The following is a 26084-nucleotide window of genomic DNA, read 5'->3' as shown; positions in this document are numbered from 1 at the left end:
TCGTTTATATGAAACAAAGTGAATATAACGATAATCGGCCTAAATGAAGCCCACCAATACGAGCCAACTTCTTTTACGGCATAGATACCAAATAGTTGCAAGGTATTTTACAAGATGATTCAGAATTTTTTTAGCATCTAACATCGGGTCTCAACATATGTCCTATCCGGATTTAAGCCGAATAGCTTGCCGAGATGTGGGCCGTAAAAATAAATTTGATAAAATAATCCATGTTTTACTTAAAAAAAAAATTTTTAAATGTGCAACTAAAGAGGATATAACCGCTATTTGGCAACAGAAGTTTGTCGGTTTTTCATAAAATTTAATTTATAAACATAATGTATAATTCACAATAATAGTTTGCTAATCCATATGAATAGCATGATTTGAAAATGTGGATGAATGTATATTTGAAGAAGGCATAGCTTCAAAGTAATAGAAAGTAGAAACCTAGCTTAGGCCTACGAAGATAAGATAGCATATGGAAAAAGAAACAACCCTAAAGATGTTAATGTCTTTCTTCAAACTTGTAAATATTCCTTTCTTTTTTGTTTTGAACACCCCTTAGAAATATTCCTTATTATTTACAGAAGAGATTATGCAAAAAGGAAATAAAATTACACACTAACCATTGATTGAAACTACTGCTTCACCTCGCCGCATCAGAGACACACCTAACTAAAATCAGACTATGTTCTGCATATGTGAAGGCACGTGCCTTTGGTGCTGGCTTCAGTTTTCTATCCTGAAGACTCTTCCAAACCACTTGTCACATTAACCCCACGAGAAAACATGAACTGGTCCTGAGTCATGACCATAACATCACAATTATAATTCATTTAAAAAAAAAACATTACAATTATAATTATATAGTATTGAAATTCCATTTACATTTTAACTTAAAAAATCACAAATCCATTCAAAGTCTCTGAAATTTACAAATTTCCGATATTTTTCCATTATAACTAAGAAATGGAACAAAACTGATGAATTACAAACTTACAACTTAAAAAGCCTAAACAAATTAATGCAAAGCTGAGATTAAATAACATTAATCAGAACCAATTCTTTCTTTTTCTAAGTTTTTTTCGCCACCTTAAGAGTCAGACTATATAACTATAAATCTCATCATGCAAAGCTCTGACCCGACCCGAATACCAGAACCAACCGGGTCAGATACAAACAGTTATCAAGAACTGTCCACCTAAGACGAGCCTCTGTTTTTTTCTCTTCACATAATACTCTGTCTCTCAGTGTGTCGAACCGTTACTCTCAGTACTCTGCCGCACCACCTGATCACCAGCCTTCACGTCATCATCACCATCTTCATCATCGTCACAAGTACAGCTCTTCTCCGCCGGCGTCGCCAAGTAAGTGGGTTTTACATCTCCAGCCATAATCACCAAGAACTTCTCAGGCAAAGGTACAGCCTTCACGGCCTTATCGGGTTTCACATCTCCGGCCTCAAGATCTCTGTCTCTGCTCTGATCCTCCTCACCGTCGAGATAACCGGAGAGACGCCAGTAAGAGCAGGCGAGGATCAGAAGAGCGAAAGCTATGAGACCAAGCATCGCCGCTAAACCACCGAAAAGATAAGGAACCGGTGAATGCCACGGCGAGTGAGGTCCTCCCAAGGTTGTTCTGTTCCCGTCGACGTTCTCTCTTGGAGGGTAATATTGTCTTCCTTCCATTTTCTTAGAACTTAGAGAAAGAGAAAAAGTGGGTTTGAGTTTTTTTTTTTTTTAATAGAAAATGTTTTGGTGAAAGGAGGAGAAGTGTGACGATGGGATTTATAGAAGAGAGCAAGCGAATTAACGTTGTGGATTGTGTGTGACGTATACTATAATTCATTTTATTTTATTTCGTATGAGATCCTTTTTGGTTTATTTTTACTATTAATCATCGGTATATTATAAAAATAAAATAACAATAGAAATAGCATTTGATAGCAATGAAACATAATTTTTTAAAGATAGCATACTACAGAGATTTTTTTCCTAAATAGTATATATTAAAAGTTCAAAATAATTTTTAAATTTTTTTATTTATTTATGATTCACTATTTAGCGGGTGAAATTAAGGTAAAATTTAGGGTTTAAATAATTTGACTATTTTATCTTTTAATAAATGTAATTTTGGAATTATTCCCTTTGTATATTTTGTAATAATTTTTATATGCTATATAAGATATTTTCCCAAAACAACAAATTCAGTTTATGTTTATTGATAAATCAAATTATCTTTAATGATGATTGTGTGGAGTCGTGACGTTAATATATAACTATGATTTGTACTTAATTTTGTACCGTTTTCTAGGAATAGGTGATGTATCCAAATGGAACTAATTAAACTGATGTGAATTCGTAACTAACAAAAGCACATCAACTCATTTTTCTTTGATTTCTAAAACTTATAGAAAATAAATTTTGCTATTCATAATTGGTGTATCAGCAAACGCTTTAATCGACTAGAATTTTTGTTGTATTGTGATTTTTACGGTTGCAAAGATTTAAAATTATTGCAGCTTTTTTCAACCTGCAACTAATTCTACAGTTTCTAAAATCATCTACATAAACATAACTCACATTATAGATTCTATTGGTGACATGTAATATTAGAGTTTAGTTACAATAAATATTATAAATCAATTATTACGATCGAAATTTTTATCAGAATTTATATCAACAAGTTATATTTACATCGTATCAATAATAATTATCCACCGTAGCAAAAAATAATAATTATCCACGTGAGAGCTAAATAGTATACCGAGTTTCTAATTTTATGCGTACAGTTAAGGTTAAGCATGCATGTGCAAATGCATATAGCGAGACGCCGAGACGTCTAATGTATGTGACCCAAACTAAGGTGGCGTATAGGTTAGGTGATCAGTTGGGACCCAAATAAGGTGGTGTGTTTGTTAATAGTATATGTTGCTACTTTAAAGCTTAATCAGTGGATGGTTTCGAAAAATATCTTCGATTCAATCATACTTTGAAGATAAACACTGTAATTATAATATAAGTAAATCATTAATTGTGACGCTAAACACTGTTTTAGATAACTAATTACCATTTACATAGTGTCGAATCCACTCAAACACCCTCGATTAAAATATTGCAAGACATAATAATATCTTCTTAGTACTACCTAGCAGTTATGCTATTCTATAATATTAATAGTCTCAGTGTTAGGCAGCTCAAGATAAACATCTAATTGATTAATATCTAATATAGATTCAATTCTGTTCTAATATAGAGCAGAGAAGTAAAACGTGAAACATGGTCATGATTCATGAAATTGATGAAGAGATGGTTTACGAGGCCTTTAAGGGGAACTAGAAAAGGACAAGAGACCGTAAACGGTTCCTTTAAAGCAGCTAAAATTAGGTGAGCGATGCAAACGTGAAGGGATGGCCGCAAACGTTGTAACCGTTAACGCCAAACAAATAAAGCGAACGTTACCTAAAACAACTAAAAATACTATAGCATATTTCAGCTCTCGGAGATATTGAATTTAAATCTATGAACTTTTTTTTTTTTGGACAAAAAATCTATGAGTTTTATACGTAACATATGGGTGATTGTAAAGAAAAATAAAAAGACGAAAAGTGAAAACAAACAAACAAACGATATGTACGGGACATGGAAACTCGGAAATCAAGGATTTAAAGACTTAACATTCACAACGGCTTTTTTTTTTGTAGAGTTAGCTGGGTTATTAGTATTACTTATTAGATGTATATTTCTATCGATTTTGTTACATGTATACTATAAATAGCAACATAACAAAAAGAAATAATCAAAATATTTTTCTTCAATTTTTTTTTTTTTGACAGCAAGACATTTTTCTTCAATTATTATGACTTGAGTATCTAAGATTATTTACTTCACACCCAGTCACTTTAATTTAGAAAAATTAGACCAAAGAACAATCCGTCTATAATCTAACAAAAAAGTGATTTGGAAACTGAAATTTAATATCGGTAAAATACATTTGTATGTCCACGAACATGAGTTCAATCCGAGCTAAAAAAAACTGAATCTATTAATTACTTAACTTGATAATCATCCATTTTTCTTTTCTATGTTTTATTATCATAAATCATGTGGAAGACAAAAAAATATTTCGGAAATTGAAGATCTAAGAGAATTCATTATTCATGACAAAACCACCAAGGTAAGTGGTAACCAACCACCATAATATGCTTTAACAAATGATCACTGTCGATTTTATGATTAAAACCACTATGCATATCACCGCTGTGACGAGAAAACATTCCAACTTTTACGTTTTAAAATGATCTGAATGTAAATATTAGAAGAATACAAAAAGAAATATATTAATTTTTAAAAGGAAAAGTGGAACCCCCCTCAATAAAAAAGCTGGAAACAACATACCGAACCATATCCCTGAGGCCTCAATTATGTCACCAATGCTAAAGATATATACCTTGTAAAATATATATGAGATAACTAAACGGGTACCCCACATTTTTGCACCCAGTCTATTTGGATCAAACTTTACTTGGTCAAGTTCCTATCATTTGCTTTTTTCTGTTTAGTCAAACACATTGGGAAAACGATTAGAATCACTGAAAACAACACACAACTCACTCTTGACGGTGTTCATATTCTTTAATTTTCTCCATCAGTTTGTTTCAATTGTTAAAAGCTAGCGTTCAAAATTGTACGCAACTCGTTTTGAGACATTGGAGAATATTCATGCATATTTTTAACTAAAATGCTGTTCAGAATTAAGTTAAAACAACAAACTATATAGACCAGTACACTATTAGTAAGTTCATTATCATTTTTAAAATCATATCGTTCAAAATAAATCATTTAAATCATTTAACCAGTGCTAGTGGTCGGGTGGTAGCACGGCGTTTCAGCGTTGCTAAGCGAGCTGAGTTCGAATCCGATTACATATCTTTAACACGTGGCCACCAGTGATTTAACATTCTCTCGCCGGAAAAGTAGTAGACGCGCAACCTTCTTTGTTTTTCTATATTTTTGCGGGTACGCCCTACGCAGGTAGTTCACTTCCATTCCCACATATAACATAAACCTTGTGAACACCACTAAACATTTGATCCCCCAAACTCGATCGGCGCTTGCTTGAGAAAATCTACAAGCTATTCCCTGCATATTATTTTATCGCTTTTATTTTACTATTAGCATATTAGCAAATCATTCCCTATTATGGTAATTTAGCTGTTTACATTTCAAAAATATATATGTGATGTATGTATTGTTTTATTTTTAATATATGTATTGTTTTATTTGTTATATTAAAATCTAAGCTAAGCCATTCATCTTCTCGAGGCTCCTGGCAATGAAAGAAAGAATTTCTGCGGAATATTTGTTGTGTTTGTTCTTGTCGTCTAACGAAGTTTCGTACTATTCGTATGAATAGATATGTAATTGAATAATGATTTGTTGGAAATATTTGAATAAATAATTGATAGTAAGGGCCCATTTCTCAGCGTCAGCTTCCACTCAGAGGTAAACGTCAAGGACACAAGATAATTCCATCATTTCCAATCACTTGCGTTTTTTGTTTTCTGTCTATTCCAGTCACTTACGTTACGTCCTCATTTCCACACTATTTTTATTTTTATTTTTATTTTTATTTTTATTTTTATTTTTATTTTTATTTTTATTTTTATTTTTATTTTTATTTTTATTTTTATTTTTATTTTTATTTTTATTTTACCATTAATGATAACAATGGTTATTTGGTGAGTCCACTTATTATTATTGTTTTTTTTTGTAAACTAAGTCCACTTATTATATTGTGTTAATAATCTTCTACGATCTATAATTGAATATAGAAGGGAACATTTGTATATTAAAAGCTTCCAAAGTAAAAAATGTTCTGAAAAAGATTCCAACCAAATCCCACTCTTTCATTAATCTATTGCGATTAAGTTAAACTCTCGTTTTCACTACGTAGTTTTATATACATGGATTCTCTAAAGTAAAAGCCCATGGATTAGGATCCGATGGGTGTACCGTGTATTATCCCAAATCATATTAACAGTAATTAGGAGCATCCTAATTCCTAAGTATAACAATAATTAAAACAGGAGTATAAAACTAATAAAGAATTATGTGGCTCGTATCTAATCTCTAACATGAGTTTCGTAATAAGTATTCGCCTTTATTAATAGTATTAATGCATGAATCTACATATGGACTCTGTTAAAGAGACACGTTTGAACTTTGAATTGTGGATAATATAGAAAAAGACTTGGGAATACACAAGTTTCTTAATTAATTTAATGGTAGTAAGTTAGTAACTGTAGTTTTTCAAAAAAAAAAAAAGTTAGTAACTGTACGATAAAATACATCTATATTTGGGGATAAAGAAAGCTCCATATTCCGTTTTCCGTTTTTTTTTCCTGAGAAAAGCTTTGGCGCAGAGAATATTTGTAATAAAAATCATACTATATAAAAGTAGCTAAATCCTAGCTTCCTAAGCCTTGCCACATGAACAAAATAATCAGAACCAACCATTATGCCATGTCATTCCGGACTGGACTTAAAAAAAAAAAAACCAACCATTAAAATATGCGAAGAGTCACGGTTTAACCTGGTTCAACTCCAGTTACATCATAATAAAACAATGCATGCATTGATTGTTGATTATTAGTCTTCTAACTACCACATCTTTGTCATCCTAAATCAAAATCGATTTTTACAACTTTAACTTGCCCCATACTTAATATTCTTATAGCTGGTGAACAATTTAATTTAGGAAATCGTTATATTTCATGTCAAAAATGCATACTGTATTCATTGAAAATTAAATAACATATATTCTACCATTAGGATCAAGAACTCTAATCTGAAGACTATATATTCATCCCCTCTCACTCTGAAAAAACCACCACCGCCAACCGTTCAAGATTTTGTGTAAGTCAATATTTGAAAGTCACAATTTTGTCAATTTTTTGGCATAAGTGATATGTTTAAGAGTTGGATAGTTAAGTCCGTATGCGGTTGGGGACGTGGGGTTTGGCTCACCTTCCACTGTTTATTTTCAATTGTTTTAATAATAGATTCATATTGATAATCTGTGCGAACAAACGTATAAGATTTTAGTTGGTTAAGATTAAACATAGACCGACAATCTTCCGTCTTTAGCTATTGGTCTCCGCCAAAAAAATTTGATTTAATATAATAGTTCCTGCCTGCTAAGCTACTACAATTGTAGTTCACGTCTATCGGTCATATAAAATATTTAGTTTTTTTTGGCTTTATAAGATTTTAGTTTGTAATTAATCTCATGGTTCGATTTTATCCATTGAGACCTTTTTCACTATGTTTTATTATCAAACCATTTCACTTTGCCTAACATTTAAATATTCTTTCCTTTGTTTAAGGATTGATTGTTCCTCAATACCATGGTCAAACCAACCGCCAAAGATCTTCCGCTTATGGGAGGTATTTTGAATTTACAAGTGCATTTTTGAATCAAAAACATTATTAGTATTGATATATTAATTTAATACTTTAATCCAAATCTTTAATAAAACAATTATAAAATACAAATTATGTTTTATATATATATATATATATATATATTTATTTTTATATTTTTGACTATTTACATCTTATTAAATTTGAAGTGCACAAAAAAAAGAAAAGTTACATCTTATCTGATAAGATTCCAAATATATAAATACAATGCTACGTTTTGATTTTTGTTTATTGCTACGAAACGTTTTAAAAACTTGGAAAAAGGTAAAAATACAGACGACATGACCGACCACTCCTTTTCTCCTGGTTTGCAAGAATCTAATTGAGTTGCTTAATATTTGTTCCAAATTAATATATAGTCCCATCAGAATCATAAATTAATAATCTATCTCTATATAATTTTATATAAGTACTAAATAAAGATATTTTTGTTCATTTTATAGTTACAAAACTCTAATAAAACAAATATAAACATTATTAGTAAAATATGTTTTTTATTTAAAAATACAAATTATGAAAAAAACCACAATTAGTTCTTAATAAAAAAATCATGCTCCCAACTGTATCAACAGATTCGTCATTCACCCCTAGAAGACACATATAGGAATAATTAAATACTTTGGCAAAAAAAAAAACATTTTTGTGATGAAGATTCTTAGATGATGATCGTTTTCTATACAAACATGCGGCACCTCTACACCATTGTTTTAATCCCAGGAAAACACGTAGAAATCCATTAACGCAAATATTAACATACTTTAATTAAATATGTAATCCGCGCGGAGCGCGGACACCGACTCTAGTATATTTAATAAGTTCCTGTAATCACACTTCTTCCCTCGAGGTGCTGTTGATTTCTTTGTTCAATTGTGACGGTGGAACATCTTTTATCATTAGGCTCTGAAAGAAACCGATCATCTGCACAAGGATAAACAGTTTGGTCCATCATAATTCGATGACAGTAATATCCAAGTACCAGTCAAGGATGAAATGGCCTTACCGACGACAAGGAAATGCATAAAAGACTGAATCCAGGAAAATAGAAGGGTGCATTGTTCGAGAGGAACAACGCTATACAAATTAAACCAAATCTTATCAATAGTGTGAAGAAAAAACTGAAACTTAGCAGTAAATAGCTAAGTAAACTGTGTTCTTATGGCTTCACGAACCTGTCAATGGACTGAAAACAAATGGTGCCACGACTTTCCCAAAGGACTTCACTCCAGATATGCATCCTTGCACTTTCCCCTACATCAATTACTCAAACATTGAACTATTTCTTTTGAGGATGTTGATCCAACAAAACAAACTTTCAATCGTTAGGACAAGATATATACCTGTTCACCGGGTCCGACTTGTCTTGAGGCAATACCACACACCTGTAGCCAAGATTGTTCAATTTTATACTTATAAGTAGAAAATGCACCATTGTTAAGGACAGATAAGCTATATCTATAGCCTTACTGATGGCATCACAAGCATGGCTCCAGGTACAAACAAAGTGGTGAAATAAGGAACCTGCCACATAGAAACAAAAAAAAAACACAAAAGCAGATCATATTGACACTGAACATCGACTCAAGTCACTAGTTATAATAAAGTTAAAGAATATGGAGCCTGCTAGCAAAGAAAAGAAGACGAAGAGTAATAAAATGGTTTAGGATAAAAAATACAAAAGACGAAAAGCATGTTCATCTTTTGAGAGATGGAAGTACAATAATTATAGGAGACATGAATAATTTGATTGTTTTCTTACAAGAGATGTAGTCCCACGTCTTAATAATTTGGTTTTAATCTTGTTGGAACAACATTATTTTGACCCCCACATATAATATATATACAGTATAATAATACTTGAAAATCTCATTTTCAAAAAAAAAATCTCATTTTCCAGTATTATATATATATATATATATATATATAGAATAAAAACCTTGTGTTTTTTTGCTAATCAGATTTACCACGCTACAATAAAATAGTACTCAACAAAATTTAAGACAAAGAAGAAATCTAAAATAAAGGGGATATACAAACAAAAAAATAAAGAAATAAAGAAACAAATAATAAAATTGAAGCCGAGTTAAAGCTAGGTTTATGTTTTATTTCCCGTTTTTAATTAGTAATATATCTAAATTTCTCAGTATATGTCGTCATTTTTTCTATACGAAGATTGTCTGAGATTCAATATAACCGTGAAGGAATCGAAAGCGTTAACTAGCAAATTCCGTGGTTGAATCTTAGTAGCTTGGTCACTTTAACATTTTCATCGAAATTTTTTTAACGATTTTTGAATAAATCAATATAGGGAGAAAGTTCCATTGTCTTGCTAACAAGCCCAACACTTAGCCAGAAAGCTATGGTCTATGCGTTTATGGCGTAGCTTGCAACTCAAAACTTATTTTCACATTTTTGTATCGTAATATTTGTTTTTCTTAAAAATTTACGTCGTAATATGAAGCATCAAGAGACACGAACCCATGCAAGTAAGAGTTATATTCAAGTAATCAATTCAGATTTTTACTGTAGTTTCTTTGTAGTCGGCACGTATATTTCTTGCATTATCCCATTTCCATATCTTGTTGTTTTTTGTTTTTTTTTTTAACCTGGGGGTATTTCCATATCTCGTTTTTTCATTAGAGTTAGTATTTTATTCTTCTGTTTTTTTATGGTTGGTTCATGAAAAATTGTACTCGAACCATAAATAGTTCTATTTGGATTGATTTATCTTACGATTTGAATTGATTTATCTTACGATTTGAATTGAATTTTTCAAGACAATTAATAGTTTAATACAACGGTAAAAAACGTAAAAAGAGAAGTTCAAATTAATTTTTTTAATTTAGTCTACTTCATAAGATCATATTAAAATAGGATCGAAATTAGCAAATAAAAAAATCATTTTTGAATTGACTCGACTGAATATAATTCCTTTATGTTTGTTTCGTATGGAAGAATTTCATAGAACCGATCATAGTACATAAATGATTTATTAATAGTAAAAGTGTTTTACCCCTTATATATAGTGGATTTGGTACTAAAAGACACTACTGAGAAATTGCAAGTGGTTCGCACGTACAAATGGCAATTAGTACTTTTATGAAAGTTATGTCCTATTGATCCAATCATATATGTTCTTCTACGAGTGTCCATCTACTCATCATCCACTCCAAAATCTTTGTTACTTCTTGTCTGAAACCAGCCTTGCCAATTTGGTTTTCTTTAATTATATCGTAGTATACTTGTTCATATGTTTTCTTATGTGGAAGTGGTCATTCACAATTACAGTGCTGACATATATGATAAGAAGGGATTAGTTTAATATAAACAAGTCAATCTCCTTTGACGACCAAAGATTGGTGAGGGACTCTCTTGATGTCAACAAAAGTAGAGTAGTCTTTGCTCATTGGCTGTTTCCATGGCTCCCCATCCATTTGCATAAACGCATCTTTCCATTCTCCTCCTCTTATCTCTAGCCGTATCGCCGCCGCCTGTTCGTAATAAACAATTTTCAATCATCTAAGTTTCATGACCAATAAAAGTAAAGTAAAAACTATCATCTATTTTCTAAATAAGAATGCATTCTTATATGAAATTTACTATTATATATGAGAATAAAAATCAAATATTGTCCAGTCTTACTTATGATGGGCTATAAGGTCGGTCCATATGGATAAGGACTAGTTGAAAATTGGCTAATATATATAGACCTAAAAGTCTAGTCTAGTCTTGAGACTTGAGAACCTAATAAAAGTTACTTGTTAACAACAAAGCAATAATAGCATGTTTGATGGATCCCATCCGTCCTGGTTACGGCAGGATTGGTATTATATGTTGTGCACCGTGCACGTGGCTGGTCCTGACCCTAATTTATTTCATAATCTAAAAATGGATCCGGTTCTAACTAACCGGATTCGGGCTATACCAAAAAGAAGTACCTGTGCAATGTGTTTGGCAGAGATGAGTTCAACCATAACGAAAGAAGCATGCCATCCTTGCTTTAACCCAAAGATCTCAAGAAGCCCATCATCGGCTTGAGCTTCCACAAAGCCTCTCTGTTACGTACAGCCCAAACAATCGTTAATAGTGTGAAATATGAAGAAGAAAAATTAACTGAAAAATGAGATTTGTTTTACTTTCTCAAGATAGTCTTGTTTGAGATTCCCCCATGGGTTTCTTCCACTTCCATAGCTATGTAGATTTAATGCAACCACTGCTCTTACACTAGTCCAAAACAGAAAACAAAAACAACAGTTTTATTAGAAACCCAATTAGAATGTGTCTCAGTTGTGTTCTTGTCTCTATTCTGTAGAGATACATACCTTTTGGGAACTGGTACTTTCTCCCACTCGGATGAGTCTAACTTTTTGATATGCAATGTCATTATGTTCTTGAGACCCCTAAAATCCCAAAAAATACAAATTAGTTTAAACCCCATGACTTTGAGGCTGTGACATATGTTGTTCTTGTATTCCATACAGACCTTAATCCCGGATCATTTGTGCAATGCGTCATGAACCAACCCTGAGAGCAACCATAGCCTGAATATATAATCTGCAACAACAAAATGTTAGATGTCTTTCATAGTAATCAAACTCTCATTAGATTTGGTATCTACCTTATTGGCGATAGGGCCATTCGCAAGGTTAGGCTTTTCATTGCGCAAATGGTGAAAACCGTAAGCCACTTGAGCATCCATACCTATACTAAAGTAATTGTAGAAGACTCCTTCATATCCGTTCCTGGATGGAGGAAGCTCTCCCTCTATCTCCAAACTCTGCCACAACAAAAAAAAAAGAGACTTATCAACCATATTCAATCATAATTTTTTTGTACAAATAAAAATCAAACCTGGTCAATGATGCATTCTTGTGTGGTCTTTAGAGAATAAGGAGGATCCTCTATTTCCCCAGAAGGCATTGTAATCAAAATATTCCAACTACATCAATATTTCAAACATCAAAACATTAAGCAGACAAGAGATTTGTTCATATCATGATTTTATGTTACTAATCTTACCTATCTAGACGGCTTACTGGAGCAATACTTGCCCTATAAAGTGTTCGTTTTATCGCAGACTTCCAGGCAAATGGGAAAGAACCTCCCTAGAACATCATTATTACCGTACTTAGAACATACATTACAAGGATACAAATAAAGACAACTAAAATCTTTTTTACCCATCCAAAGCTCCTAGAGAGATCGTTTCCAGTTCCGAGTGGCATTATAGAAACCGGAGGAACAGGTTGCCGGTTTTGTACATTGAGTTCACCGAGACATCCTAGAACCCAACCAACAGTTCCATCTCCACCTGCAACCTGTAATAAAAGTGATCAAACAAACCATTGGCAATTAAAAACTTTTAAATTAAAACAATTAACAAAACTAAATTAAAGTTACCACAATCCTCATCCTCTCACGAATCTCTTTAGCACATTCGTCTCCTCGTGCTGCTAACACCTCCAAGCATCCCAAACCATATCTTATAAACTCGTTAGGCTTCACTTCCGTAAGATCAAACACCTGTTCTTCGCTGATGAGATTCTGGAGACGTTCTTTTATCAATGGACCTTGACGACCACCGCTTTTGGGATTAACGAAAACCATCAGAGGAACCTCCGGCGTTAGGTAGGAGGAGGAGGAGGAAGCGGGGGAGGAATCGTCTTTACGGAGGATGCAGTCGCGGATGGCGAGGCGGAGGTATTTGGGAAGCATGACTCTTTGACGAAGCTCTGCTTTAGAGACCCTTATGCTTGCGAGGTTGACAAGTTGAACGACCTTCATCGCTCCGAAGGAATCTAGCGATGAATGCCGTGGAATCATCCTCGCCGTCAATGAATCTCCACTCGACGACGGTGAGTCCATCTTTCTGTATCTGAACGAAACTTCAAAAAGATTGAACCTTTTTTGATCTTCTTGACGAATCTATGGAAGGGGTATGAACGTCGATGACGAATCGATCTGGGTTTGTGCGTACGTTTGCAGACGACGAGACATGAGAAGATACAAAGAAGCTTTGAATGTTTTTTGTTTGTTTGTTTTGGTCGGAGAGGAAGAGAGGGAGAGATTTGCTCTGTTTTTGACCCTTTTGTTATCGACCGTTGAGCTTATTTTCAGGATTAATTAATAAAATAACATTTGTCATTCCCACCAAAGTTCGTTAACAGTTCGTTAAGAATCTATATCTTTATGGGCCTAATGAAGCCTAGTAATATTGGGCTTTTATCAGGGCCCGTTTTAAAAAAGCCTGTATATTTAGTCTATTATTGCAAAGGAATGTCAATGGTGGATCTGACACTGTCATTACCGAACACGAAGAGTAAACTCAAACTGAAACAGAGAGTCTGAAACTTTTTAAGGTAAGATTCTTCTCTTGTCTTCCTTAAGTAGTCTCTTCGGACACTTGTAATTGTGATCGCCGTTGACTTTTTCTGGTAATGCCATTGTTCATTGGGAATTGGGATGTGAAGTTATGTAGTATCTGAGATCAATTGCATAGAGACTAGATCAAAATATTTTTTGATAGTTTAGAATAAGTTTCCAGTTGATCGGATCTGGAAGCAAGAACTGTTAGTTTGGTGATGAAACAACATACCAATTGATTACTCTTTTATAGAAGACGATGTTTGATAATTGTGTCAATTGTATATTTCAGATGACAGTGACAGATTTCAAAGTGGTGCTAGAGACTCTCACATTCCCTGCTGGTTCAGCTCCCTTCAAGAGTTGTCATGCCTCTACCATAGTTGAGGTTTTAAGACCCACCACCACCACAAGATTCTCCTTTGTTTTGCTCATAAGTTGTTACTGATGGATTGGCCTAAACTTAGCGTTTTCGTTGTATATATTGTTTGTTAAAAAAGGTTGTGAAAGATCACTTCTTGGCTGCCTATTTCGGAGGCACGTATGAAGGAGCATCTGATGTCAAAATCTGGTTGCAGCATTTCAAGGTTAGCTTAAATTTTGTAGATAGACGCTCTCTCTCTAAAATCATAAAGAATGTGTAAACAGTTGATTGGTTTCTCAGGATGGTCAATGGGAATCACCGGTTGTTGTAGATGAAGAGCCAGGAGTTCCAATGTGGAACCCTGTCTTGTTCAAGCTTCCTTCCCAAGAGCTCTTATTGTTCTACAAAATCGGCCAGGAGGTTCAAAAGTACTTGAAAAAAGAAAATATCACTTACAAGATATTACTCTATTGCTTGTTTCATGCCTTTGATTTGTTTTCTTTTTTTTTTTGGGTGGAACGCTTAGATGGAGTGGTTGCATGAAACGATCCTATGACAAAGGTAGAACCTGGACCAACAAAGAACAGCTTCCTCCAGGGATTCTCGGACCCATTAAAAACAAGGTCTCCTTCTTCTTGTAGCCTCCTTTTGATTTCAACCTTTTGTATTTGCTCAGAGACTCTTACCTTCCTTCTTCTCTCTTTTCCGCAGCCTATTTTGCTTGAAGACGGGACTCTCCTCTGTGGATCATCCGTTGAAAGCTGGAACTCATGGGGAGCGTGGATGGAGGTTTTGTTTCAACCTTCCTACATCCATCTAAGCATATGCTGCATTGCTTCTTACGATGAAACGTGTGTGTGCAGGTCACTTCAGATGCAGGTAGATCATGGAGAAAACATGGCCCAATATACATTCAAGGGAAGAGTCTTAGCGTGATCCAACCGGTTCCATACCAAACCGCAGCTGGAAGATTACGTGTTCTACTCAGATCATTCACCGGCATTGACAGAGTCTGTATCTCAGAGTCTTCTGATGATGGTGAGAATTGGAGTTTCGCAACACCGACTGTTCTCCCAAACCCTAACTCAGGTTTCTTGGAATCCAAGCAATTCGTTAAATATAATAGTCTTGGCTTTAAGTTGATTCATTGATGAGTTATTCATCGAGACAGGTATTGATGGAGTCAAGCTAAAGGATGGTAGGCTAGTGCTTGCTTACAACACGGTATCAAGAGGTGTGCTCAAAGTAGGTGTTTCTTTAGACGATGGTGATTCTTGGACCGATGTTTTAACGTTGGAGGATACTCCTGGAATGGAGTTTTCGTATCCGGCGGTTATACAAGCCGGAGACGGGGATGTCCACGTCACTTATACGTATAACAGGACACAGATTAAGGTATTGTTAAGACAAACTGATTGTGATTAACAAAAAAGAGGTTAATGAGTTTGGTTTCTTATTATTCAATCACTTTGAGTGGACGCAGCATGTAGTGCTCAAGAGTGCGACAGATATTGATACAAGCGATACCGGAAACACGGAGAAGATGGTGGAGGACTCTTGGGTTTGGGTTAGTGTCTGAATCATTGATGTGGAATGGGACATTTTCTTTGAATAAATGTAAAATTAATGTAACTCAACACCCAATTTGTACAATGGTTGGAAACTTGCTTTTGAAAATATTGATCGATAATTTGAAAGATGCAAATTTCTTAGTCATTTAGAAGCTAATCATGTCTATATAACACTTTTGCAGAATACATGAGACTTCAGCTCGTGAGTTGATGCAGCCTGTTATGTATCTACGTAAACACATCTTTTGTATCTCATTCTCGATCAGGTTCAACATCTTAACTCCATGGCGTCTTCTTCTACGGGTCTGGAGAAACAATATCATCTGAATACCCAGACTTACGGTCCGACTTTAGGCTTTGGCTTTAGAATTAGAAAATTTGGTTTTAAAACATGTGACTGTTATTTTAAAAAGTTTATAAGCTTGATTGGCATCAAAAGCTTTAAAAACTGTGACTTTTATAAATATATATTTCACATTTATTTTCAAAATGTATTACTTATTTTTTTCTATATATTTTTCATTTATCAGTCAAAATTTAGCAACTAATATATTTTATTTATTTATTCTAACCAAAAATTATTAAAATTTAGCAGATCTTAGTTTTGAAATCTCATCTCGAACACCTTCCATGTATTGATAGACTTTTAATTTACCTATTACGATAATATTTGTTTAAATCATTTTTTGTTAAACAAATCTATATATATACCGATTGTTGATAAGAAAAGAAAATGGAATTTTTGTACCAGTTGGTTTTGTGTATTTGATGAAATGAGTTTTCTTCTTGTATTTATACTGAAAAAATATTCTTAAAATAATATTTTATTTTCTATTATTGTTTTAAATGTAATTTTTTCAATTACCTTTATAATAATTTCTATGTTTTAATAAACTAATGTCTAATAATATTTTTTTTCTTGATGTTAAAAACTTAACTAATTAATGATAATTATTTTATTAATTATTATACTTATTGTTTTCTATATTTTGGTCAAAAATGAACAATAGACAAAAAAAATTAAAGTTATCCATGTTTTTTTATAAAAAAAATGAATAAAAAAAGGTTTTAAAGCCTTAAAAATTGGTTGTTGGAAATAGTGAACAAAAAACAGTTTTTTTTAAAAAAAAAAAAAGGACTTTCAATGCTTTTTTACAGATTTCTAAAGCGTAAAAAACTGATTGGCATGTTTTTGGTTTTCAAGGCTTTACACAGCCACAAAGCCTCAACAGCCCGATCACCAATCGGATCCTATGTAACTTCTAACTCAGTTATATAACTTACCTTTAAAAATAAACAAGCTATACGAAACTATGGAAATGCCGTATATAAACAAAAGGAAAACTTTTTCTTTCAGTTACAAAAAAAAAAGGAAAACCCCATTTTACAAAATATTTTTAACTCTTTATAAAAAAAGAGATGAGATAATTAATTATTTTTTAATAATAAGATTATATTAACAATTAGACCTGGAATTTTTTTATGTTTAGTAGTATTTTTGTTAAATAGTATATTTAGTCACTATTGATTTTACAATTTTACAAATCTGTTTTGCAGTAAACAGGTAATTAAAGTTTAGAGATCTAGAGTTTAGCAATTCAGGCGTCAGGTCTCTTCCCCAACGACGATGGAATAAAGAAAATGTTACTAGGATCGTCCATATACTTCCTCGACTCTTCACATCAACTAGTTGCATGTGTGATAATTTTCCAAATTGACAAGAGATCATCTATTCCTATTAGTTTCTCAAAAAAAAAAAGCATATATTCCTATTAAATAAATTAGACAATCAAAGTCGTCCTGTCACACTTTCTATATTGGTATAAGAGATTCTTTGACTTAGATAATCTGAACATTGAGGAATCGGTAATAAGCATGCATGCATACTACTTCAATTTTGAAAACCTACTTTCCTTTCCTTGTTTCTGGAAATAGTTAAGAAATAATAACAGTATTAAAAGCCCATCAGAGAGAAGAACAGAGAAAGAGACAGAAGCTTGACAATGTATTGTCACATCTCAAAGTATGTGATGATTACACCTATTTATGCGTTTGCAGCTTTTTCTTTGTACTCCTCTTTCATGTAAAGGGCGATTATATACAATAAAATTGAATTGCAGTAATCACTTTTTTTTTAAAGTAATCACTCACCCGTATCTTATGTTTTTTTTTGGTAAAAGCCCGTATCTTATGTTTGAGAAGAAGATGTGTTCATCTTACAAAATGAAGTATTTCTTAAAACAAATATAATATTCTTTAAAAAAAAAAACTGTAATATATATTAGTCATGTACATTGGACTATATATATATATATATATATATATATAAATATATATTTGTCATGTACATTGGACTATATATATGTGTCTTTTTGAGAGAATATAATTATAGTATTAGTATTAGTATTTCTTCAACTAAATACTATCAGAATAGAAATATATGCATGTATAATGGACGTTATCACTGTGTTGATTACTACACAAGAGAAGGTAGCGAAGGACAAAAAAAAAAAAAAAAAAAAAAAAACCCGATAAATCTCCTGTCTTTTTTTTTTTTTTTTTGTCATCTCTCCTGTCTAGTTTTATATAAACAGAAGTATTTGATTAATTTTTGAACTAATTCAATGTATTATAATAAATATGACCGATATTGTTTTTAAGCCATAGACTTTGTTACAAGTTTGATGAAGACATTTGACAATTGTTTGGCGGTCTTGTGTCTTTTCCTATTTTCTGAAAATGGAAACCCTAATTTTCTTAAATGCTACGTAGAAAAGAGAAGAGAAAAATATTTAAAGGTAAAATATTCCTCCCATTTCGTAATTCAGACGGCAAAAAATGTGACAGAAACCAACAGTCTCAGCTAAAAGTAAAATATTAAAACCGATGCATATCTTGATAAGAAAAAGGTGCAAACTATTTTGGAAATAAATATTTTTTTTTCGTCAAAATCTCAATCTGAAACCTTTTACAAAACTAAAATACTAACAAACAAGTTAAGAAAGCCAGTTCAACAAAAAAACAAGTTAAATATGTTACTCCTATTTAATATTTTTGCCTAAGGGTTAAATATGTTATTCAAAACACAGTCTTTACGATTTTAAAATGCTTCTCAACTCGAAATTCGTTTAACGTGTGACTTCGGCTATCATTTGCATGGGCACTTGTGAAATTAAATCTTTATATATTTTTGACTCTCTATTGGTGAAATAAATTATCATAAACCGATATATGTCTATAAGAGCAAACTTAACGGGAACCTCTCTTCAATATTTAAACAAATAAATATACTTATTTTATTTACATTTTTATTAATCAATTAAATTTTAATTTTAAAAAGCCATAAAGCCACTAAAAAGCCATAAAGACACAGCGTTGGAAGTGCTCTAATAGTAATTAATATAGTATATACTCTATTTATTACTGTTGGTTTTGTTTTATCATCTCAGGCTTCCATTGTTTTTCTTTTTAATTTAGCAAAAAAGAAAGAAAGAAAAAAATTCTAGCTTCTATTTAATAGAGGTCTAGCTTTCCGTTAATTCCATCCTCTTATCTCCCTTTATAAAAACACAACTAACCTGCCCCCTCACATCATCACTTGATGCACTTCAGAGTAAAAAGCATCTTATCATTCCTCTTCCTTCTTGATAATCATATCATTCCTTTTCTTGTTTGATCATGAGATCATCATTATCGTAATTATCATGATTTATGATAATAACGATGGTCATATTTCTTTTTCAAGTTTTATTTCTTCGTTAGACCATGGATGTACTTTGGAATGCATAAGAATCTCACCGAGAAGAAGATTCCTTGAATACTAGTGTTCCATTGGCATTATCCTTGCTGAGCTTTTTTTTTTGTTTTTTATAAAGAAAATATATATTTTTATTTTGTTTCTACTAAATTATCAGTAGATTTTTTTTATGTTTTAGGCATTTTTTTCTTGACCTTGCAAGGCTTATTAGTTTTGTATTGTTCTTTTGTTTTCTTTGATCTTTAGTCAATTGTTGTATTTTCTTTTGTGTTTTTTTGTTCTGTTTATTCCTCCTGAGCTTTATGTAATTTTGATATTATCCCATAATTTTCCACTTGTTATGTTCTCTCATGAGTCTATCTATAGTCTGCAAATATTCTTTGTTTGTATTAAGCCTAATAATATTATTGACACACCATTACTATGTAAGCGGCAAAGTCAAATTAATTATATTTGTTACAACATTTTCAATAATTACAAAATGAAAAATCACCATCCCATTCAAAAAACCAGTGCATCTTTTTCTCCTAAAAATAGGAACAAATTTTTTTAAAGAAAAGGGCGATGTGTTAGCGTTAGCAAGTACTTCCACCGGTTGTAACACAATCGTTAAGAGTAGAAAACCAAGAACGTTTTCCAGCAGCCTTTGTCGTCCATTGCCTGAACCATAAACCAGATCTTGAATATGATCCATTCATTAACCGTCTTTGGGGTTCATCAACATCCGAGCCACCGAGGGAGATACTTGAAGCAAACCGATGTTAGCTAAGAGACCGAAACTATGATGATCCCTCATCCAATGAACTGAGATGTTGGGGAACTGGTTCTTGAAACAACCGGTTTACAAATTACAATTGTAGTGAGGGTTGATGATTGAGCTGTGTCCAAAACATCTGAGGAGCAAAGCAATTCTAGGACATAGAGTTCTTGTTCTTGATGATGTTGTTGTTTAGTAAAAAAGACAATGTTGTAGCGACAGGGAGGACATGGGACTGAGCCTGGTTTGGCTTGTAATGTCTTTGACGATGTTATGTTTGTGGTGCTTAGGTATAACTGCATAAGTCATGACCATCTTGTTATGTCACACACACGCACAATCAATTAAATGTTCTATTAAGCAGATTGTGATTCCATGTTGAGTCTTGACGAATCCGAAGTGATGGGCTTATTAATTGAGTCAGTGTGGAAGGTGTATTCTTGTAACCACTCGGCCCATTTTCTTTTTTCAATAACTCATGCATTCGAAATGGAATCATTCTAAAATTTAAACAACAAAACAATAATGGCATAATGCCAGACATGAGGATTGAGGACCACAAGAGATGCATTGAACATTAAACATTGCAAGGGTGGATTGGCATGGACATGATCAATGGTTATGGCATTGATATGGGTTCCTTGTCTCCTTTTCTCTGTCAAGCATTTTATCCAGACAACTTGTTTTGTTCCATATTTTAGCCACTCTCACGGTTTCTTTATATATGCATGACCTTGTATCTAATACGTCTGGAGTGTAAGACGTGATAAAGATGGTGAAGTGCAAGAAGGTCAAGCCACATGGTCGCTTGGGACGAAAGGATAAGCCGAAATTTGGTGAAACTTGTATGCGAAGAAACCTGGGGATTCTGCGCAGGGTTTTACCAAGTTGTGAAGAGGTGGATGACGAGGAAGTCTTGATCCTCAAGTCAATTCAGCATCTCATGCTTCTCAAATCTCAGGTTACTTTACTGAGAAAGCTAGCTGATGTTTGTGGACTCTAAAAGAACGTTAGTTCTCAAGTTGTTATGCATTATGTTATAAGATCTAAACGGAGAAAAAAAAAGAAACAGAGGAGATCAAATAAACATGCAAATTAGTAAACATGTAAAAGTCCAAATAAACAGAAATGTTGGGTTTTTGTTGCTTAGGCTTGGGCTTCACATGTAAGTTCATTTTATGTCACTTTTGAGTTATTATAAGAACAGTAACGTAAGAAGACCTCTAAAAGCATTTTAATGGAAGTTATATCCATTAGAGTTCTAAATTTTCATATGTGTGTATGTATATATTATATATGTATATAATTGTGAAGTTCCTTACTTTACCGGAAACCAATTCAAAGTTTCTTAAAACATATATATACATATATGAAAGTTTAGAACTCCAAGGGGTAGAAACTCTATTGGAAGTGCTTTTTTTGTCATCAATTAAGACTGTCTTTTTGTTTGCAAGAGCATGATTAATGCGAGTTTCTTAGGATGAGGTTTTTAGTGTAATATAAAAAACGTTTTTTAGCTTTTAACTAAGAAAAACTAAGAAACATCTCTTAAAGATATAACTAAGAACCCCACCCTAAGAGATCCGCATTAATCATGCTCTAAGTAAGTCTTAACACAAAGTTTGAATCCTAGATTTTCTAGAGTGGTAACTTATTGATAGTACGCTAATTGCTGTTGAAATTGATATGCAGACGTAACTAATTTAATCTCTGAATTTATAACGTATTTCTGAAATACATTTTTATATATAAAAAATGTTTATTTTGTTATTAGTGCACAATCTAAAAGGTCTTTTACAAAATTTAATTTCAAATGATACATATATGTAAGAGATTAGTTTGTAAAACATATGTACGAAATGTTAGATGTAGAATTTCACGGCTCGGTAAAATCTAAATGTATGACCTAAGTAATGTATCAGTGCATACCACATATAGTAAGATTATAAATGGCCTCCAAAATATCTTTGAGATTAAACCATATATTCAACCAAGTGATATTATTTCACTTCGAAAGTTGTTATATTATAATATAGTGTTATCATGTAATAATAAATATGTACATGGATTTATATCTTAATCCTATTAGATACTTCATTTTCACAAGAGTTAGAAATGCATGCACATTTATTTGTTCCTACGGTCATTACGTAAGTCTCCGGTCCGGTGACTGAATTCAAATAGACGTCTGCGATGGTTCGCATAACGTCAACTCGCACTCGGAGATAAACAATATATATAATCAAGTGTCTCTTTTATCAAATAATCATTGTTGTCTATCAACTCGCTTCCTGGTACTAGCCTCTTGAGCAACTCCATACGTTTTCTCACTCTGACATTCGCAGTAAAGTTAGCATCTCGTCCAATAGTTTTTTTTTTGAAAACAAAAAAAATTCATCCAATAGTTGTACAACGATTCTTTAATCTATTTCGAGCTTTCTTGAGTATTCGAGGAACCACATGTTTGTTGGTTGTTTTGTTTCTGGTCGACCTCCATATGGTTGCTAACGCAGCTAAATCAACTCGACGTAAACACGTGCATGGGCCCGTAATGCTCTTTCAAAGCCTACTTCCTTCTCAATTAGCCCACCGCTTCCTCCTCTCTATATAACTATTTCTAAATTGTGCTAAACCTAAAATGAAATTATCGAGGGTGCACTGTCTCAAATTGCTTGTGTATGTTTTTGTTAAATTGTTGTATTGCTCTTTGTTACGTACCAAAAACTCTGTCAAAATGAATAGAACTGCGTAAAATAATAGAATTCTGAGAATATTCATGATGTACTAACAAAAATAAATTGGACTTAGTTATCTACTAATAATAGCAATCCCAATTAATTCCAAAGGTTGTGAGTCCACTTATGTTGAAAGATTGTGTCTTTTGAAAAAGAAGTGTAAAGGGTTGTGTCTTTTCTAAAAGTTTTATGTTGGAAGGTTGTGTCTTTTACAATTAATTTTTAAGGTTGTGAATCCACTTATGTTGAAAGGTTGTGTCTTTTGAAAAAGTAGTGTAAAGGGTTGTGTCTTTTCTAAAAGTTCTATGTAGTAAGGTTGTGTCTTTTCCAATTAATTCCTAAGGTTGTGAACTTCAATTATGTTGAAAGGTTGTGTCTTTTGAAAAATATGTGTAGAGAGTTGTGTCTTTTCTAAAAGTTATATGTTGTAAGGTTGTGTCCTTCTAAAAATAGTCTAAAAGTTGTGACTATTCACTAGTATCTTTTAAAAATGAGAAGTTGTGAGTGTTAGAAGAATGCAACTATTCATATTGAAGGGTTGTGACTATTCAAATAGGCTTTAAAAAATCTATAAATAGTCTCTCCCATACATTTTTCAAATCAAATTTTCACTAATCTACTAATAATAAAATGGTGAAAAAAATAATGTCAAAGTTGCAATTTTTCATCTAAACAAGGTGTCTTTTCATCTCAAAGTGGGATTGCTTTAAAAAATATAGGTTTTATTTAAGTAATGTGTTAGTTTATATAATAAGTGTTGGTATTTTATGAGAACTCTCCCAAAAATTTAAAAAAAATATTATAAATGAGACATGTCATATTAACGTAAATCAACATATATTTATTACAATATTCAATTTTCTGAATATTCATTTTCAATAAATAAAGCAGGTAGATAAATATACAAAATAACAGTTACCAACATACAAATTATAATTGTTTAAAATTATAAACTAATAATTTTAATATTATGTCTTAAATAGGAAAAAAATTATATATCATGCAAAAAAAAATTGCATTTTGTTCAAAAAGTGGTTGAAGATAACTATCATGTGAAAAATGTATGAAAAAATTTAAAAAGGATGAAGACACAATTGTATGCAATATGTGTTTTGATAAAAAATTAAAGGGAATATTAAGGTTTATAAAATATATATATATATATATATATATTTGAATACTTTGTAAATCATATTTTAATCATCAAAATTAAATTTAATTATTTGTATGGTTTAATTTTTTTATCAGACATATAAAATTATATATTATAGATTATAATATATTTTTTATAAAATGAGTTCCCGTGCGATATCGCACGGGTTCTTTGCCTAGTTTTATTAAAATGAAACTATAAATCTTTTTGATTCGGAATTATATTTGATACAACTTGTGAAAAATCCAACAAGTTGCATTCACCTACCATTCTCTCTTTCCCTCTCCCTCACTCTCTTTCCATAATCAAGCAAGAGATTATTTATCAAATCAAAATTTTGAAATGCGGACGTTAATATATTCTGGTTGTGAGTTGTGGAATAGAGTAGAAAATACAATGTTGCAAAATTAGTCCTTTCTAAATTTTTTAACCAAGAAAGATCGAAGAAACATATTTCCTCCTCGCCCGAAAAAAACAAAAACAAGAGGGATAAATCTCACTAGTTTATGGGTCTACAGAAGTGAGAAATTTTCGTACTTAGCTATCCCTTCCTATTTTTTACTATTTAAGTACTCTGTAATTTTCCTATTGTTGTTTTGTTAGACCAATCCTAGCAGCTGTTTAGAGGTATACATTTTTATAGTGAATTGTTTATAACATTCTATTAATTATAACACAAATGAAAGTTAAGGAACAAGAAATGATGTTTAATGGAAATGGATCTCATCTTTTATTTTATTATAATTTAATTATATAATTAAATTAAAAATTATCATATATTTAATTTTATTTTATTTTTTTGACAATTCATGAGTAATCTGTCTAATAGAGTTTTGAAAAGATCTTTAGTGAAAATCCTTGAATCTTCCTCTATTTGTTTTTTGTTTTTGTTTTTCTGCCTTTTAATTCATGAGATATCATCTCAAATACTAGCGCCGGAGACTGGAGGTGACGTTATGAAGTGCATGGGCATGTTGAGAGAAAGTTAAATCATTAAATGGGTCTTTGACTTTGAGCACATACAACAAAAACAACATTTTGGTGAATTATTCCATTTTTATGTTATAATAGAGTCTTTTATAAGGAAGATTGCGAACCAGGTTTAAGATACGACACTCGTGCACTACCGAGTCACTGGAATCTGTCATATATAATATATATATATATGTGTTTCTAACAAAAATCTCATATCCTAAAATAACAATAATAAATAAATAAAAAGTTTCATATCTTAAATTAAGATTGTGGAGTGTCGCAGTCTAATTTATTTGATAGCTGATATTGTTATATAATTTGGTAAATGCCATATAATTTGACTGACCCCTACTTGATGAGTTTACACGCCATCTCTCACTTCCAAAACCTCTTTGGACCAGACTCCTTATCATCGCCAAGCCATCAATCTCCTCCTCAATGGTTTGCTCAACTAATAGAGTTCTGCCCAACTGAGTTGCAAGTATCTGCAATGATCACCATACCCTCGGCTGTGGAGATCCAGAAGATATTGTTTAAGCTAAACCCGAACAAGTCTCCAGGTCCTGATGGATTTACATCGGCTTTTTACAAATCTTCCTGGAGTTTCCTTGGAGTGGAAGTGCTTACTGCGATCACTCATTTCTTCCAGCAATCTTTTCTTCCTGCCTCTGCCAACTCAACCATCCTTGCGCTTGTCCCAAAACGCCCGGGAGCCTCCTCTGTCACAGATTACCGTCCAATAAGTTGTCTAAACACTCTCTATAAAGTCATTGCAAAATTGCTAGTGAGAAAAATCAAACCTATTTTGCCTGCGCTGATTGTTCCTAATCAAACGGCTTTTGTGAAAGACAGATTGATTATGGAGAACACGGTGTTGGCTGGAGAGCTTGTCAATGGGTATCACAAGAAAAAAGGGCCGAAAAGA

The 26084-nt window shown here is 32.4% G+C and overlaps 4 protein-coding genes and 1 pseudogene across 4 annotated transcripts; 2 read left to right on the top strand and 3 right to left on the bottom strand.

The window, feature by feature from the left end:
• Nucleotides 1-899: 899 nt before the first annotated feature.
• Nucleotides 900-1772, bottom strand: LOC106443297 (protein GLUTAMINE DUMPER 3-like). Its single transcript, XM_013884871.3, has one exon. The coding sequence runs from the start codon at nt 1689-1691 to the stop codon at nt 1251-1253; it is 441 nt and encodes a 146-aa protein (XP_013740325.2). The 5' UTR covers nt 1692-1772; the 3' UTR covers nt 900-1250.
• Nucleotides 1773-7302: 5530 nt separating this feature from the next.
• LOC125599389 lies at nt 7303-9180 on the bottom strand. Its single transcript, XM_048772755.1, has 5 exons — nt 8952-9180; nt 8825-8866; nt 8657-8735; nt 8488-8558; nt 7303-8405 (listed from the first exon to the last, which is right to left on the bottom strand). Exons 1-5 carry the CDS (start codon nt 9012-9014, stop codon nt 8313-8315), a joined length of 348 nt encoding a protein of 115 aa, XP_048628712.1. The 5' UTR covers nt 9015-9180; the 3' UTR covers nt 7303-8312.
• Nucleotides 9181-9396: 216 nt separating this feature from the next.
• Nucleotides 9397-13692, bottom strand: LOC106436710 (diacylglycerol kinase 4). Its single transcript, XM_013877668.3, has 10 exons — nt 12885-13692; nt 12665-12802; nt 12504-12589; nt 12336-12423; nt 12103-12261; nt 11968-12038; nt 11807-11884; nt 11621-11708; nt 11423-11539; nt 9397-10975 (listed from the first exon to the last, which is right to left on the bottom strand). The coding sequence occupies exons 1-10, from the start codon at nt 13347-13349 to the stop codon at nt 10817-10819; spliced, it is 1449 nt and encodes a 482-aa protein (XP_013733122.2). The 5' UTR covers nt 13350-13692; the 3' UTR covers nt 9397-10816.
• Nucleotides 13693-13718: 26 nt separating this feature from the next.
• LOC106436719 lies at nt 13719-15927 on the top strand (annotated as a pseudogene).
• A 5129-nt stretch (nt 15928-21056) lies between these two features.
• LOC106441586 lies at nt 21057-21589 on the top strand (the record flags this gene model as incomplete). The annotated part of the gene is made up of 1 exon (XM_022717515.2): nt 21057-21589. A coding segment is annotated over one exon (243 nt), but the record flags the coding sequence as incomplete, so codon positions are not given.
• Nucleotides 21590-26084: the final 4495 nt, after the last annotated feature.

The sequence above is a fragment of the Brassica napus genome, chromosome A3 (genome assembly GCF_020379485.1).
Source record: "Brassica napus cultivar Da-Ae chromosome A3, Da-Ae, whole genome shotgun sequence".
NCBI lineage: Eukaryota > Viridiplantae > Streptophyta > Magnoliopsida > Brassicales > Brassicaceae > Brassica > Brassica napus.
This window is presented reverse-complemented; position numbering and strand designations above follow the sequence as displayed.

What these genes read in the sequence shown, in the direction of transcription:
- LOC106443297 (XM_013884871.3), bottom strand. Translation starts at nt 1,691, where the DNA reads ATGGAAGGAAGACAATATTACCCTCCAAGAGAGAACGTCGACGGGAAC.
- LOC125599389 (XM_048772755.1), bottom strand. Translation starts at nt 9,014, where the DNA reads ATGTGGCAGGTTCCTTATTTCACCACTTTGTTTGTACCTGGAGCCATG. An exon ending in AAGTCGGACCCGGTGAACAG is followed by an intron (nt 8,736 to 8,824) that starts GTATATATCTTG and finishes TAATTGATGTAG; the next exon opens with GGGAAAGTGCAAGGATGCAT. An exon ending in TATGCATTTCCTTGTCGTCG is followed by an intron (nt 8,406 to 8,487) that starts GTAAGGCCATTT and finishes ATCCTTGTGCAG; the next exon opens with ATGATCGGTTTCTTTCAGAG.
- LOC106436710 (XM_013877668.3), bottom strand. Translation starts at nt 13,349, where the DNA reads ATGGACTCACCGTCGTCGAGTGGAGATTCATTGACGGCGAGGATGATT. An exon ending in CCAGTAAGCCGTCTAGATAG is followed by an intron (nt 12,424 to 12,503) that starts GTAAGATTAGTA and finishes ATATTGATGTAG; the next exon opens with TTGGAATATTTTGATTACAA. An exon ending in AAGAATGCATCATTGACCAG is followed by an intron (nt 12,262 to 12,335) that starts GTTTGATTTTTA and finishes TTGTTGTGGCAG; the next exon opens with AGTTTGGAGATAGAGGGAGA.